Source organism: Zerene cesonia, chromosome 13 (genome assembly GCF_012273895.1).
Source record: "Zerene cesonia ecotype Mississippi chromosome 13, Zerene_cesonia_1.1, whole genome shotgun sequence".
In the NCBI taxonomy this organism is placed as follows: Eukaryota; Metazoa; Arthropoda; class Insecta; order Lepidoptera; family Pieridae; genus Zerene; species Zerene cesonia.
In genome coordinates, this window is record NC_052114.1 from 1,708,183 (window position 1) to 1,724,139 (window position 15,957).

The following is a 15,957-nucleotide window of genomic DNA, read 5'->3' on the forward strand; positions in this document are numbered from 1 at the left end:
CAAAATATAATATCATATAGTTTCACTATTATAAACTGCGTAGGGATCGTCTAATAAAATTCCCTATACAGTGTACATATCTTATAAATGGTAACAATTAATGACTATGAACATTATCCTCTTGAGGTAAAACCTATACGTACACTTCAATATATATATTGGAATTTGGGGTTTACCTCTAGACAAATTGCTGATGTAATTATGGCAGAGATTGGGTGACCGACACATTAATTGTTTGCATACAGGTTATTGACTAATTTGATTATCATTTATTATTATATTCATGGGTTAATTGTAGATATAACAAAAATGTCAATTTACATTTTTAAAATTAAATTTTTACATTGATTATTTATAAAGACCTGTCTCTAGCACGTATGGGGAAATATACATCGGTCACATAGAACAATTTTGTTATCTTTTTTGCCAAATTGAGGCTTTAGTGGAATCAAAACAGGTATACAATATTATAATACCCACTACACTCTACTACCTTTACCGCCTCCTTGGTACAGTGATTAACACGTGAGTGTAGAAACGAGGGTTCGATGCCCGGCGGGGACCACAAAAAAAAGGTCTCGGTCGTACAGGACACAGAAGGCTGTTCAACTACTTGTCCCCAAAGAAGACCGATCAGGGAAACAGATATTTTTTTTAAGTCATCGTCGGTAATGGAGCTGGTGTTTCGCCTGATGGTAACCCTACGCCTCTTCAAATGGATTGCCGAGATGTGTAACACCTGCCCTATACCCCATTACCCCCACGGGACTTTAATTACACTCTACTAAACATATCTCACTTATAAACTGTTGAGGATTTCAATAAAACATAAATAACATGGCCAATAATTAAAAAAACTCAATATTACAAAGGTGACCCAAAATGTAGTGTCAACGAAGTGAGGGACGACTGTCCAGCCAACTGCTTATATGAGAAGTGTCCCACAATCGAGCATCAAGATAGTCATATTTGTGCCAAGCCCACGGAATGTCCCCCTGCAGGTTGTAAATGTGGTTTCAACTACCGCCGTGCAGAAAATGGGACTTGTATACATACCACAGACTGCCGTAAGTATTTAGAGTTTTAAGTATGTTTTGAAATAAATGTTTACTTATGTGTATATGTCGAGCACTCTTCGGCACAAATTGGGCCAGCTGGCTCCGGGGAAGTACCACACCTCCACAGTGAACCGGCGTAAAATAGTAGCATGGTGCTGTGTTTCATTCCGTAAGTGGGTCGCCTGATGGTAAGCGCTATCGCCGCCAATGAACATTTGCACATGCGTAAGGTCGTTTATAGACTTTCCGCCTCTACAAATGGATTCTCGACCTTAAATAGTAAAGAAAGGTTTCACGGGGAATAAGGGAATGGAATGTAAAGGGTAATGAAAGAGTTACGGAGCATCGACTCCCTACATTAATAATAATTAATATTAATAATTTTAGTAAGTACATAAATAAATTGTAATAGCGTAAGCACGTTGATGTATAAATATGAATTCTTAAATTTTACTCAGTTTTACTCGCTTAAATATTCCTTAGACATATTTATCAGTGAATAACAAAACTAGCTACATTTAAACTATCGCGAAATGCTTATAGTACTGCCATTTTAAACACACATTCATGTTAGTACTTAATAAATATAACTCAGATATTTCATACAAGAACAATTTCATTTGTAGCTAGTATAGTATTATATGCACCAGTGCTAATATAATATATTTGTTTGAACGCGCTAATCGCAGGAATCGGGTCCGATTTGAAAAATTATTTCAGTGTTAGATAGCCCATTTATTGAGGAAGGCTTTAGGCTATATACCATCAGGTACTACGTGGCTAAAACCAGCACAGCTAGTAATATATATATTTAACTGCGTATGTCATGCTGCATATAACTCTGCAAATTCCAGCGCCGTTCCCTTGCGCGGGCCCCAACGAAGTATACGATGCTTGCCCATCTTACTGTCCGGGGCAGGGCTGTGAGTCCGCTACCCCACACGGGGAGTGTCCGTTCCTCCTGCTATTAGTGGTGGAGTGTTATCCAAAATGCCGTTGCGTGAAGAATTATTGGAGGAAGAATGGCGTGTGTGTACCTTATGCAGAATGCTGTAAGTAATATGTCTAATTATTTATTATAAAGGTCTGCCAGCTGCTCGTATTTTTTTTTTTTTGAAGGAAAACTATTTTACGGGCCTTTTACCGAATAGATTATATTGAAAGGATTAACATTCGAATACTTTGTCGTTAGACATTAATATTTCGTGTGGTAGATTTTTTTTTGTGATTTGTACTAAATATTATATCTTGTTTCAGTCAAGTAAAGTGGGTGGAGTCCATATGACAATGAAAAGACAATGAATAAGGCAACAATATCAAAGCATCAACTTATAAATAATTATAGTAATTTATTTCTGCTGTATGACTTGAATATATTCAAAAATTTTAAACTCAACAATAAAATTTCGTCCCAAATACTATGACATAATACCAAATAGAAGACGCCATATTGAATTTTATATGGCGCGAAAAGCCCGTGTTTTTTTCATTTTTATTACAAATCCTTTAATAGATAATATTTATTATAAGAAATTATAATTAAAAATATTTTGTTATTACTAAATCTACTGAAATTTTATTAATACCGAAAAAATCTATTAAATCGTTGTACTACAAAATATTTTTTATTTTTACCTAAATGTATGAAATAGTTACAATACCAATTAGACAAAATTATATAATATTCGTTCAATATAACTATAATTTCTGAAATAAAACTATACTTTAAGTTATTGTAAATTAAAGAACAAACAAAAAACTGCACAAAATTGACCTTTTATATGTTTAGTGTATAATATTACAAAGATACCTTCGTAAGTTTGAGAATTTTTGAGTTTTAGGTTAGGTTAGGTACTACGATATAGGAGTGATCGCTTTCCTACTAAAACGATTTTAAAAATTATTTTTCTATTAAAAAGCTACGTTATATGTGACATTGTGGCTATATTACATTATATTTTATACCGGGAAGAAGACCTAGTTGGGTAGTATGAAAAGTCAAAGTAAATAGCATTGAAGTGTTTGTGTGGCTAATATTTATATTACAACTATAAATAACTCGATATTTATATTTAAAATAATAGCTATTCGACTCATGATACAATAAAACTTACAATTACTTATTCATAATAAAAGGTTTTTTTTAATTATGTGTTGTTATAGAATCAGAAATACAATAGCATCTCTTAAAATGTCAACTTTTTTTTAATGCTAGGAAATCTTTCATGGACACCTACTTCGGGGTTAGTAGCAAGGTCTTAAAGACTAAAACCTCATGGTTACTTACTTCGACGCAAGTAATGGGGGTTCCCAGGATCTCTCTTAAATGCACACGGTACAAAATGTCTACTGTCGCGCAACTGTGGCGCAATCTTAATAATAACACAGATGGTATTTACTATTTAGGCTAATTTTCGAATTGGTCTCTCGATATGAAATAATTGTGATTGAAAGGAGTAATTTTATTTTAAAAAATAGTTCCAAATCCATAGATCACATACGAAGTGTCGGTCATTTATTAAATGAATATATATATTAGTAACTAATGAATAAAGATACGACTGAAATCGACACGTCTTTTCTGACTTTTATAAATATGATATTTAATGAGACACGACTCAGTCTTGAAGCAGACATCATGAAGGCTTGGCCTTTCTTTGTTTTCACTATTTTTCTTCCATTCTATGGTTGTTGTGGTAAGTGTATTTTTTATATTTATTAAGCTTATATAGGCGAGGGCATTATGGGACATTTAGTTTTTTTTGTTTTTCAAAGTGTTTAATTTGAGGGATACACAGGGAGCAACAGAAATGTGCATTACAAAATAACATGGGCCGCTACGAATTATTCCAAACGAAATGATTCCTTTTACATTCTTTACTTATATAAGAAGGAGAAATTTTTAAAGAATAGACAAAATTCGATCACGAGGCGACACCATTTATAAAACATTTCAATGCTATAAAACTAAAAAATAAGTTTTTTTAAGAAGGATTAATTAACAGAACCTTTAAACCGTCAAAGTATGCAGGAACAACGAAGTACTCAAGAACGACCCAAATGATTGTGTACCTGACTGTTGTCCCGTGGGAGATGATGCGCCTTGCCCCGACCCCTGCCCCTCGGGGCCCTGCCAATGCAACCTTATGAGTCGTCGCGCAGAAAACGGTACCTGTATACCAACAAGACAATGCCGTGAGTATAAATATCATTATTATCGATTTATGGAATTTAAAATTGTAATTGAACCATGTAGCCGATAAATATGAATCATTTTATGAGTCAGACGTTTTTACACATGCACAAAGCATAAGAAATAAAAGTACAATAAAAAACATAATGCAGTTCTATATGTGTGAACCAAAATACAATTCTTTAGTTTTAATGGTATGTCGCCGTATGGTTGAAATAACCGTTTGATACAACTCGCAAGATTGCAAAACTGTTTGTTGGCAACCTAACTGACGTTTGGGAATTTACTTTTCCCAAACGTCAGTTAGGTTGCGAGTCCGCAGAATCCCGCGAATTTCAAAATTTTTACGGTTTCACAATCTGTATAAAATGTTTTTTTCCAGATTTTTATTTTTTACAGCGTGCTAATAAATTCATCGACGCCCTGATTAAACCAATTTTTCGTACATTAACAGTATTTCTGGATTCATGTTGTTTAGTACATTAACTAAACAGCATGAATCCAGTTGAAGTTGACACTAATGGCCACTTTAACTGCTTGCCGATGTATTTTTTTATAATAGCTGCAATCACTCAGCGACGAACTGTGTATGAAATATCTGAAAAAGTATCAAATAAACTATCAAGCAGATAATCTTCAGTGCAAGCTCTCTTCTAGCGCCATATCCATGTGGGGACAACGAGCAATACGACCCTTGTCCCGTTTGCTCAGAGGAATGCTCCAACGCCTCCCCTGATGGAAAGCGATGCCGCTCGAGATTCCGTATCGGGATTACAGTAATATGCAAACCCAAGTGTCGCTGTATCGATTTCTATTGGCGGGATGATAATGATAATTGTGTACCGTATGAAGAATGCCGTAAGTATCCTACTAATATTATATCCTACTAATATTATATCCTACTAATATTATAACGCGAAAGTTTTGTAAGAATGTGTGTGCAAAAACTACTCAATCGATTGCAATGAAATTTGGTAAGTAGACAGCTGGACAACTGGAATAACATTTAGGCCACTTTTTATCCCGATATTCCTACGGGATACGCACTTACGCGGGTGAAACCGCGGGGCGCAGCTAGTGCTTTATAGGTATGAGCAGCTAACGAGCCGGCGGTTTACCTGATGGATAGTATTATGTTATTTGTATATAGTATTATGTTATCTGTGCTGATGGTAAGCGATCACTACCGCCTTGTAGGGTCTCTACAAATGCGTTTCCCGTTATAAAGTGAAGGATTGGGGAAGGGAGTGGTACCTCCTTCCCCAGGAGCGTTGGTGGCATTTTTGTGGATAAGATTTATACTTTGCATTACGTTTATTTTAGATTCTATTCTGGTGACAGATATCTAAAAATTGGTGCAGTAGGTCTAATGTTTGTCTGTTACTATGATATTCCGTTTTATAAAAGTTATCTCATTTTTAATAATACTAATAGCTTACTGATTATAATACTATAATATTTATACTTAGTAACCTTAATCTATATAATTGAATCCATAATTAAAGACGCAAGGTTCGACAATAACCTACCTTTTTATTCACGCCAATTATAAATGAATAATTATGTTTTTCTTTGAAAACTTTAATTATTTTATTAACTACTTAATAAGTAAGTTAATGTTCATTTTAATATGTAATATGTTCATATTATTTGTCCACAGTCCATATAAATTAGAACTGTTCTGTGTGTATTGACTAGCTTATGTTAAATGTAAAAGATCTCATCAAAATCAGCCAATTCATCTTGTAAATTTGGTAGTACAATAAAAAAATAAACATTGTCGTTTATTTGTATGTGTTTATGTACTTTTTTTAAATCTATCACTAACCGCTAGCCAGCTTCGTCTGAGGAGAAATATTTTTTTACATATTCTAATCCAATTATAAATAATAATTATGTTTCAGCTTAATCTGAAAAAGATATGAAGAAAGGGATTTGGAAGAAAAAATCAATATAAATGAACACTATCATCTAAAACAAATAAAAATTGTATTATATTTTGTTTTGTTTCATTTAACAAAAGATCGCTACATGCTATGTTTTATTTGAGCAGTTGTAAGTTTTGAATTATTGATATAAAGATATGCCTACCTATTAGTACCTCTTCACCAAATAAAACATTTATTTATAATAAATTTTTATGTTACCTTGGGAGCAAAGTTCCATGTTTACACAAAGAACAGTGGCACGAACGTTGGTTGCTTGGTCTAAGAATTTAGATGTTACCATGAATAAGAGTTAGGTTAATTATAACGAGAATAAAGCTAAATGTTAGCCGCGGCTTTGTCCACGTTGTCAATTATAAAATATCTGTATAACAGAAAAGGTTCCTAACTGCATCTAGGCACAAATATCATGCCATAAAACAGTTTGGTTGTGACGCTAAAATAATAAATAAAATAAAGTAGCTCACTTTATCAATAATATTTATAACATTTATTGAAAATACTTTATTGTGAAAACTTAAACAAAAACAACAAGTTTATGGTAACAATGTTACAAAAAAAGGAATATTATAGGATATTAGTAAATATCTGGTTTATCGTGTTTGTGTAATAGTAAATGATATTATTTAGAACTAGCTTTCCGCCTGGGGCACTTTCCACGCATACTTCGCGTTTCCAAGGGATTTCTAGAAGAAAAACCTTTCTCGAGTCTCAAGCTCTCTACCAAATATCATTTAAATCAATTCAACCGCCTGCCTGTGCGTTCGCGACCTTATACAAAAATAATCCTTACAGCATGATTCACTCGCGATGGCTTATTATTATTACCGTATTTCATGTATAACTCTAATCTAAGGTGAATCTATACCGATTTCTATGATTCTTTTTTATGGAATACTTAATAATGTTAACTTTTTTTAATTACGGGTGACTGGATTGTTATGTAGTAAGATAGACAAGTATAATCAGAAAACTTCGAACTGCTAAGCTATCAGCAGATACACGTGTTATTGTGATTTAACCATAAAATATAGACACATACTGTCGTGGGATATTTTTTAAACAATTTTAAGGAGAACATTTCCATGATACATGATTTCTGTGTAGCTTAAACCACACCTAAAGGTTGCACACGCGACGGAAGCTTAAAAAATGGAATAACTTCCGTTTTCCCAACATTTCCCTTCACTGCTCGTATTGATCTTAGCGTGATGACGAGTATACTATAATCAGCTCAGGAGTATGAAAAATAATTGTACCAAGTTTCATTAATATCCGTCAAGTAGTTTTTGTTTCTATACAGAGAGACATACAGACAGACAGACAGACAAAAATTTTACTAATTGGATTTTTGGCATGCGTATCGATCCCTAATCATCCCCTGATAGTTATTTTGGAGATATATTTTATGTACAGAATTAACCTCTTAACAGATCTATTATAAATATAGATGGTCATATTGAAAAAGCAGTGGTGGTTGAGTGGTAAGGACCACGGACTTGTATATATATAGGCGAGCATGTATATAATTTATGCAAAATGCAAACATGTATATAATATAGATTTTTCAATTTATGCAACGTGGTGGATTATGGCCTGAACCCACATAGGAGGCCTGTGTATCAGCAGTGGGAACATGCATGGACTGATGATGATGATTGAAGTGTTACTATACAAAAACATGTAGCCCATGACTGTTAAACAGAAATTTAATATTACATTAGTTTTCGAAAAACAAGTTTCAAAACTATTGAATTACATAATCTTTTCTAAATTAATGTATTGAAAAGGGGAATTCCTTTGAACATAAGTAAGTTATAGTCAAGGTGTAAAATATTTTAGTTGCATAGACTTGCCTATTATAATATTAAACCACTATTCCAAAATGTAATGGCTTAAAATTTTCAAGAGACACAATTAAAATACTAGGTTAATTACCTGTATGTGAAGATAATATATCATTGGTACGTAAAATTATTACTTGGGTCCTTGTTACTCTCAAATAAATAATTTATGTAAATATTTAATTCCAGCTTTCTGTCAGAAATTTTATTTTTTGTATAATCTGTTGAAAAGTTCTCGTGTTATATTGTAGAAAAACAAACTTTGGTATGATAATATTATAAGGTTATATTTTGATTTGTTTCAATATGAGATGATAGATATATACGTCCATTTTGTAAAGTAGATTTAACAAACATATACACATTTTGATGTGAATCTATGAACACGCGAACGACGTCGCAGGAACAGCTAATCTACATTAATACCTATTATAATATTAGTATAGTGTTTACACTAATAACTCTAATGTTATAATATTCTCTAGCTATGCCCGCGCGGAAGAAATTTTTGTATTGTTGTATGTTTGTAACGTTCTCACGCAAAAACCACTGGACAGATTTCAAAAATTCCTTTACCATTAGAAAGCTGCAACTTCAATTAGTGACATAGGTTATATTTTTGACCACGGGCGAAGCCGGGCCAATAAATTATAAATTATTGATATAACAAGACTCACGAGCTTTCAAACAATTATAACAAAAAAACTTAGACGGTTTATATTATTGGTCAAAAAAGAAAAACTTTATCATTTAGAAAAAAAATTGGTTGTAAAAAACTGTTTACGTCCTATTCTCAAACCTACCGATTATAATAACAAAAATATTTCATAAAAAATGGTCCAGTAATTGAGAGGAGTTTCTTTGCAAACATTGTAAAATGGATTCTTACTAATACTAATATTATAACCGCGAAAGTTTGTAAGTATGGATGGATGTATGTGTGTTTGTTACTGTTTCACGCGGAAATAGCCTAACGTTTCTGTATGAAATTTGTTACAGAGATTGATAGATGCCTGGGCTAGCACATAAGTTACTTATATCCCGCTTCACATTATCACTTCACAGTATAAAACAAAGTCGCTTTCCACCGTCTGTGTGTCTGTATGCTTACATCTTTAAAATTACGCAACAGATTTTAATGAGGTTTTTTAATAGATAGAGTAATGTAAAAGGAAGGTTCATATGTATAATATTATAGAAAAAAAGGGGGTTTTCTCCGAATTAAACGCGTGCGAAGCCCCTAGGAATATATATTATATTCTCAACGTCCTCGTGCCAAAAAGTGACGTAACATAAGGTTGACCAATCAAATATATATAATACAAATCTGCAAATCTCATCAGAACCAGTTTGACATTGGCGAGAAAATGAACTCCGTTGTTGTGTTTTATTGTATTGTTTTCCTGTATAGTGTTCGATCTATGCAGGCCGGTGAGTACCCGTTTTATAATAATTTTAAATTATTCTGAGTATAACCACACATTATACTATACCATATTTAAAATATTTATATAATCAAAACAACTATCCATGCTTTTAGAATAGAATGAACACTCCCTAACGTTCCAATTAATGTTAATCTTCATTGGAAAAAATAAATGGTCATTGGTTTTTCAACCCGATAAGCTGAACATAACATACACAGAATCTATGAAACCGATCCTTAGCATTTTCTCAATTCTATTGATTGCTTTTTTGGCTTAGTTACCTCAGAAATTTCGACAGGGCGAAACGATTTGATGATCCTTTTTTTATTTGAATACTGGGGCTTCCCTTAGATTCACATTTAATTTTGTTGTAGTTACGACAATTTGCAGGCAATTTGTATAGTTATTTATCACTTTATAATTACTTATCTCGTTAGCAGATCCAATGTTGTGTCGCGAAAATGAAATCCTAGATTGTGTGCAATTGTGTCCCCCGGAACGCACTTGCAGAAACCGTGGCATAGCCTTCAATTGTTTAGCGAGTGATTCACCCTGTAGGCCGAAGTGTGTCTGCAAAGATGGATACTACAGGAATTCTATAGGGGAGTGTACATCGGAAGAAAATTGTGGTAAGATTATTTTTTAAATTATATTCATTATTATGTATACCGTATAAAATTTTACTTAGCTAGTCCTTGGGAACATATCGGTATAAATTATGGCTGATAATTATTTTCATGAATTTAATTTAAAATTTAAACTATGCACGCGCGAAGCGGGCACGGTTTATAATATAAATAACATGTTATCTGTATTAGTGATCAATTCCCAAGCACGAACGGAATTTCCTTATTTATATCAATAACAATGATACTTTTAGCACTATTCTGCGAACTTTATCATAATACGATCAAAGCATAATAGTATAATAATAAGATATTAGAGACTAAACGCGTTGTAAGTAAGTTTTATTTAATTTTTAATGTTCAATTATTAATGTTATTATAGATACAGCTTTTTAATGCTGTCTCTGTACATATGACGAGTGGTGTACGCGTTGTTTTATTGAATGTATCTTTTTTGCTATTTTGTTCCTTTTTTTACTAAACTCAAATTAAAGCTAATAAGCTTAGTTTTAAGATCAATCCTTTTTTTTCTTTTATTTTATATATTTTTTGTACAATTAAACAAATAAATATTACTACAATTTACTTTGCCTGCAGATAAATGTTCCCGCCAGAACGAATACTTTTCTTGTGGTCCAGAATGCGACAACGTATGCTCCGAGCTTCACACACAAAACCAAACCAACTGTCCCATTGTCAATATTGTGTGCAACAAAAAATGCTATTGCGATCCGGATCACGCCAGAAATGAGCATGGCAATTGTATACCCATTGGAGAATGCCCAAATGGTATTTAAGTTAAAATAATAGAAAATAAACTTTTCAAACTTTGGTTAAAATAAGGTGCCAAACTATTTAATTAATGATCTAAATAAGCGGCAATGTCAGGCGTAACTACTTATAGTTACAATGAATGCATTATGTACTATAAATTCATTGGTTTTCTTAAAAATCACTGTTTATACGCTAGGAGCCGGTATTTCGCCAGTAATATATTGAGATAAACGAAGTACGTTAATGCCTGTTAAAATTAATAATAATAAATTAGGTGGAACGTGTGGAGTGTGGACTCATCTGGTACCCGGACGAAAAGTATATGTTCTAATCCAGAATAATTCTTGAAAATGAGTGTATGCCACTTGTCTGCGTGGAAGAGAAACAAACATACATCCATTATTATTAACTTTCACGCTCATAATATATTTTAGTAGATAAGGATACAACATTGATTATGTATCATGAAATCTTTAATTTTATACTTAAATGCGAGAGAAAGATTCAGGAACAGTGACGTTTAAGATAACCTCTTAAAATTTCCAGTTGCTGAAAGAGAAAAGCGTCATCCACATCACCATCATCATGTTGAAAAAACTGACAATGAAAAAGGTAATTTTATATTTTTATATATAGATATACTTAACTCAGTAAAATACACTATTCTTACTAATTTTACCTAAATGCGAGTGTTTATTTGTTTTTTTTTACCTCCTTTGTCTTTTTCTATCTGGAGACATTTTGAGGCTAAGTGACGTCACAGGGAAACATCTCATCCCATGGGGGGATTCATTATGATGCACATTTAAATCACTCCGAAATGTATAAATTCTGGTTGATGCCTCCTATATATTACATTCACAACATTCAACGTGTTATAAGACAACTGCCACTTTTTATTTGACCACGCGGCCTAAGTAAAGGATGGAAACCTAAATAAATGACAACTTAAAACTACGTCGTCTCTACTCATTATCTGAATATATGTATTTCGTGTATACGTAGGAGTGCGATAAAAACATCCAATTTGTACTGACTTGGTCTTATTTAAGAAAAAAATTGTATTTTTGGTGTAAAAGGAAATTTATTTTGTTAACAACGAAAACAGTAATGAGTGACAAAAAAATATATTTCGATTTAACTCAAACCACACGTTCACACGTTTGTGCAAACATATTTTGTCGTTGCATGCATGTTTGTACAAACTAAGTTTACACCACGAGGACCCCATTTTACCCAATAAATATTTACTAGTTACTATGATCGCATTGTTACATTAAACTATAAAATGTTACAGATATAGTATGCGGGCAAAACGAAGAATACACATACTGCAAGAAGTCATGTCCACCAGAAACATGTATTTCTATTGTAGCTAGATTTAAATGTGATTCGCAAGAGAAGTGCAAGCCCGGCTGTGTCTGTAAACCCATGTTTTTGAGAAAGAGTAACGATGCTCCGTGCACACCGATCGAGGAATGTCCACAGTTAAAGGGCTCCCTGGATTTCATAAAAAACTAGTCAATGTTACAAAGATCAAACCGAGTTCGGTAAAAATTAAAAACAGAATGTATAAAATATTTTTTATCTAGATAAGTACAAAGATAACGTTAATATTTTTAGTAAAATATCGTTTGTGAGTACCACAATAACACAGGGTAGGTGCTTCGGAGACAAAAACGATTCGTATTTAGGTAATTTTCAATTTCATTTGATCGAGATGTTTAAAACTCCGTTAGCAGGCTGGAGGTTGGTTTTTGAACTAAATAGTAAATCCAGAGCAAGCGGCTTACATGATACTACGTCTATCTACTAGAGGGCGTTGTATTAAATCACAGGAAATGTTATTAAAAGAGTGTTGGCATTGTTTTGTTTTCTTTACTCCAAGAATCCATTTCCCAGGAATATCAGATATTATTCTTAATTCATAGCATTTTTTACCTTACAGATACAGATCGTATTTACTAAAGTTTATTTTATATTCAAATATAAATAAAATTATAAACAAATTAAATATCTTGTTTTACACAATGTTCCTTATTATAATATCTAAAAAACTTAACCGCCTTCAAATTATCACAGATAGACCAACTTAACTTTCAAATAAAAAGAAAGAATCACAAAAATTTATTCGCCCAGTAAATAGATACGACAACAAACACCAAACAAAAAGGTTTTTTTGAAGTCAGTTGCAAACTACTAATGAATGAAATAATTCAAAAGCTAACCAAATAAAACAATTTATTAAAATCATTGAACAACATTTATGTGATAATACTTTTTGTCATCTTCACTTATTGTATTTGGTGCGCCCGATAAAGGGTCTTTGCCTTCATGGCTCTTGGGAAATGCAATAACATCTCTTATAGACTCTGCATTACAACCAATAGACACAAGCCTATCAATACCTAATGCTATACCTCCGTGGGGAGGACAACCACTCTTTAGTGCATCTAAAAAGTGTTTTAATGAACTGGAATCAATGTTCAGTAAATTCAATATTTTCTCTTGTAACCCAGCATTGTGTATTCTAATAGAACCACCACCAACTTCATTGCCGTTTAGAACTAAATCGTAAGCCAGCGACCTCACTTTTAGAGGCTCTGTCTCTAACAAATGGAAGTCATCTGGATGTGGTGCAGTGAATGGGTGATGACAGGTCTCCAAGCCATTATCCCCTTTTAAAAATAGAGGAAAATCTACAACCCATAAGGGCTTCATTGCATCATTCCCAACTAACAAATCATTTGATTTTAATAGAGATGCTAGTAATTGTCGAATTTCCCCTAAACACAAACATACATTTACTCTGTCTCCTAGTGCTATTATGCATGATTCATTTGATTTTAAAACACTTTTTACATTATTGGTAATGTCTGTCCCAAATTCCTTTTGCAAATTCTCTTCAAATACAACTTTTACATTATATTTATTTTTGATTTCCTTTATTTGATCCTTATACTTGGCTGTTAATTTACCTAATTTGTTGGTATAAGAAATTGTGAATGCTGATTCCAAAATATGACCAAACATATGCGTAATATTTTTCAGTTTTAAACCATAAGATATATCTGGTTTATCGCTTCCATATTTTTCAATAGCATCCTTATAAGTCATTCGTGGAAATGGAGGTTTTGGTAATTTTTTAATGAATGTTTCAAACATTAGCTTCTCGATCATTGATAAAATTCCGTTTAAATTTGTAAATGACAATTCTATATCCAACTGAGTAAATTCTGGTTGCCGATCTGGACGGGTGGCTTCATCTCTATAACATCTAGCAATTTGGAAGTATCTATCGACTCCACCAGCCATTAGCATTTGTTTAAACTGCTGTGGGCTTTGCACAAGGGAATAGAACAGTCCAGAATGATGTGTAGGTACTACAAATTCTCTTGCACCTCCTGGAGTACGACAGAATAATGTTGGCGTTTCAACTTCACAAAAATTATGTTTCTCGATAAGAAACCTGCGCATATTGTGAAGCATTAGCGATCGTTGCCGTAAATTATATTGCATTTCAGGAAATCTTATATCTACATACCGATACTGAAGTCTAAGTTGTTCTTTGGGTTTCTGATATTTGCGTAAATTAAAAGGCAATTTCTCAACATTATTCAGTACTTCTAAACGTTCCAAGGCAACCTCTATCTCCCCAGTACTCATTTCACGATTAATCATATCTTTTGGTCGTGATATAACTGTTCCTTCAACTTTAATTATGGTTTCAAGTGGAATACTAGATATATCTATAGAAGAATCGTTTATTACACACTGGGTGAGGCCATACGAATCTCGCAAAAGTAAAAATTTTGAAAGTCGAGTAAATTGCACCCATCCACATAAGGTTACTTTTTCACCTTCATTACGAAGCCTAAGTTCAGCGCAAGTGTGTGTCCTATAAGTAAAAGAGCTACTTTCTTGTATTGTTCCATCGTCAGTATAATTTTGTTTGGTTTGATGACATTCTGTAGAGAATACCCTGGAACATGTATGGGTGTATTTTCTATGATAACATTTTCTTAATACTACATTATTTATGAAAGCTTTTCTTGATAATACCGTTTCAATTACAAAGGAACTTTTTATAAGTGACGAAATCCTTCTCCGCAACATAATTGCACAAATTCGTAAGAGAAAATAAAATTTAATAACATCCCATTCCCAGTATCACACATTCACACAACTGTTTTTATTATCAAAATGACATCACAGTTGTCAGATTTAGAATGACATTGACAATTTACTTGTCGTTCCAAACTTGCCGACACATTTTGATTACATAAAAACATAGTAATGAAATTTCCATACCCTTTGTGGCCAATGTTGATCGTATTGTAATCTTTGTACACACAATATGCAAATAAAGAATACTATTATAGAAATAAAACATTGCACTACTATATGAGACGAATATGAAGACATTTTAACTTTAAAAATTTTACTAAAAATTATTGTATGTGGTAGTCGAGCACGCTTCGGCACGAATTGGGCCATCGCACCGGGGAAGTACCACACCCCCACAGAAGACCGGCGTGGAACAGCATTCTGCTGTGTTTCGTTCGGCGAGTAGGGAAGCCGGAGGCCCATATCCTTTTCCTTACCCTTCCCAGTCCTTTGGTGTCCCACCAAATCCGATGCCGACTGTTAACATAAAAAAATATATATTTTATGTTGTAGACCGCTATACTGACCAAGTGCAACTATTTCAGGCCGAATGTAAACATTAATAAACTGGCTATCGAACCAGCTCGACCGATTTATATAAATTTCGGCAAGACTACTGTAACGTCATTTTATACATCATTGCAGTTCGCTACCATGAGTACATTATTATGCTGACGTATAATATACATGGTAAACCGTGCATTTTATTTGCGGTGCACCTCCAACTGGACCGAAAAAAATAGCTATATTATGTTTTGCTTCACCAATTTACCTTAACCTGTTCAAACCATCCAACTGGGCTCAGCTGGTATATCGCTTAATACAAAATAGTATATCCTAGCGTACCTCTATACTTAGTCTGGCCATAAATACTGTTACACTTAATTATAAAAAAATATTACATTTGAATTTCGAATCTGTC

The 15,957-nt window shown here is 33.2% G+C and overlaps 3 protein-coding genes across 4 annotated transcripts in view; 2 read left to right on the forward strand and 1 right to left on the reverse strand.

Annotated features, from left to right (window-relative positions):
• Positions 1–6,192, forward strand: part of LOC119831178 (SCO-spondin-like) — an 8,053-nt gene extending 1,861 nt beyond the window's left edge. Inside the window, exons 2-6 of the mRNA XM_038354461.1 lie at positions 873–1,067; positions 1,913–2,110; positions 4,083–4,253; positions 4,909–5,109; positions 6,156–6,192. Coding sequence (XP_038210389.1) covers positions 873–1,067; positions 1,913–2,110; positions 4,083–4,253; positions 4,909–5,109; positions 6,156–6,160 — 770 coding nt within the window. The 3' untranslated portion in view covers positions 6,161–6,192. The remainder of the gene's footprint in view (positions 1–872; positions 1,068–1,912; positions 2,111–4,082; positions 4,254–4,908; positions 5,110–6,155) is intronic.
• A 3,156-nt stretch (positions 6,193–9,348) lies between these two features.
• LOC119831179 (inducible metalloproteinase inhibitor protein-like) lies at positions 9,349–12,582 on the forward strand. Of its 2 annotated transcripts, none has more exons than XM_038354464.1 (5): positions 9,349–9,472; positions 9,909–10,097; positions 10,692–10,883; positions 11,415–11,480; positions 12,166–12,577. In XM_038354464.1, the coding sequence occupies exons 1-5, from the start codon at positions 9,409–9,411 to the stop codon at positions 12,387–12,389; spliced, it is 735 nt and encodes a 244-aa protein (XP_038210392.1). In that variant the 5' UTR covers positions 9,349–9,408; the 3' UTR covers positions 12,390–12,577. The 2 variants fall into 2 exon arrangements, with proteins under 2 accessions (XP_038210392.1, XP_038210391.1); XM_038354463.1 differs by having other exon boundaries at positions 9,367–9,472; positions 9,906–10,097; positions 12,166–12,582.
• A 510-nt stretch (positions 12,583–13,092) lies between these two features.
• LOC119831177 (aspartate--tRNA ligase, mitochondrial-like) lies at positions 13,093–15,050 on the reverse strand. The gene has a single exon (XM_038354460.1). It carries the CDS (start codon positions 14,982–14,984, stop codon positions 13,119–13,121), a length of 1,866 nt encoding a protein of 621 aa, XP_038210388.1. The 5' UTR covers positions 14,985–15,050; the 3' UTR covers positions 13,093–13,118.
• Positions 15,051–15,957: the final 907 nt, after the last annotated feature.

What these genes read in the sequence shown, in the direction of transcription:
- LOC119831179 (XM_038354463.1), top strand. Translation starts at nt 9,409, where the DNA reads ATGAACTCCGTTGTTGTGTTTTATTGTATTGTTTTCCTGTATAGTGTT. An exon ending in TGTTCGATCTATGCAGGCCG is followed by an intron (nt 9,473 to 9,905) that starts GTGAGTACCCGT and finishes TTATCTCGTTAG; the next exon opens with CAGATCCAATGTTGTGTCGC. An exon ending in CATTGGAGAATGCCCAAATG is followed by an intron (nt 10,884 to 11,414) that starts GTATTTAAGTTA and finishes TAAAATTTCCAG; the next exon opens with TTGCTGAAAGAGAAAAGCGT.
- LOC119831177 (XM_038354460.1), bottom strand. Translation starts at nt 14,984, where the DNA reads ATGTTGCGGAGAAGGATTTCGTCACTTATAAAAAGTTCCTTTGTAATT.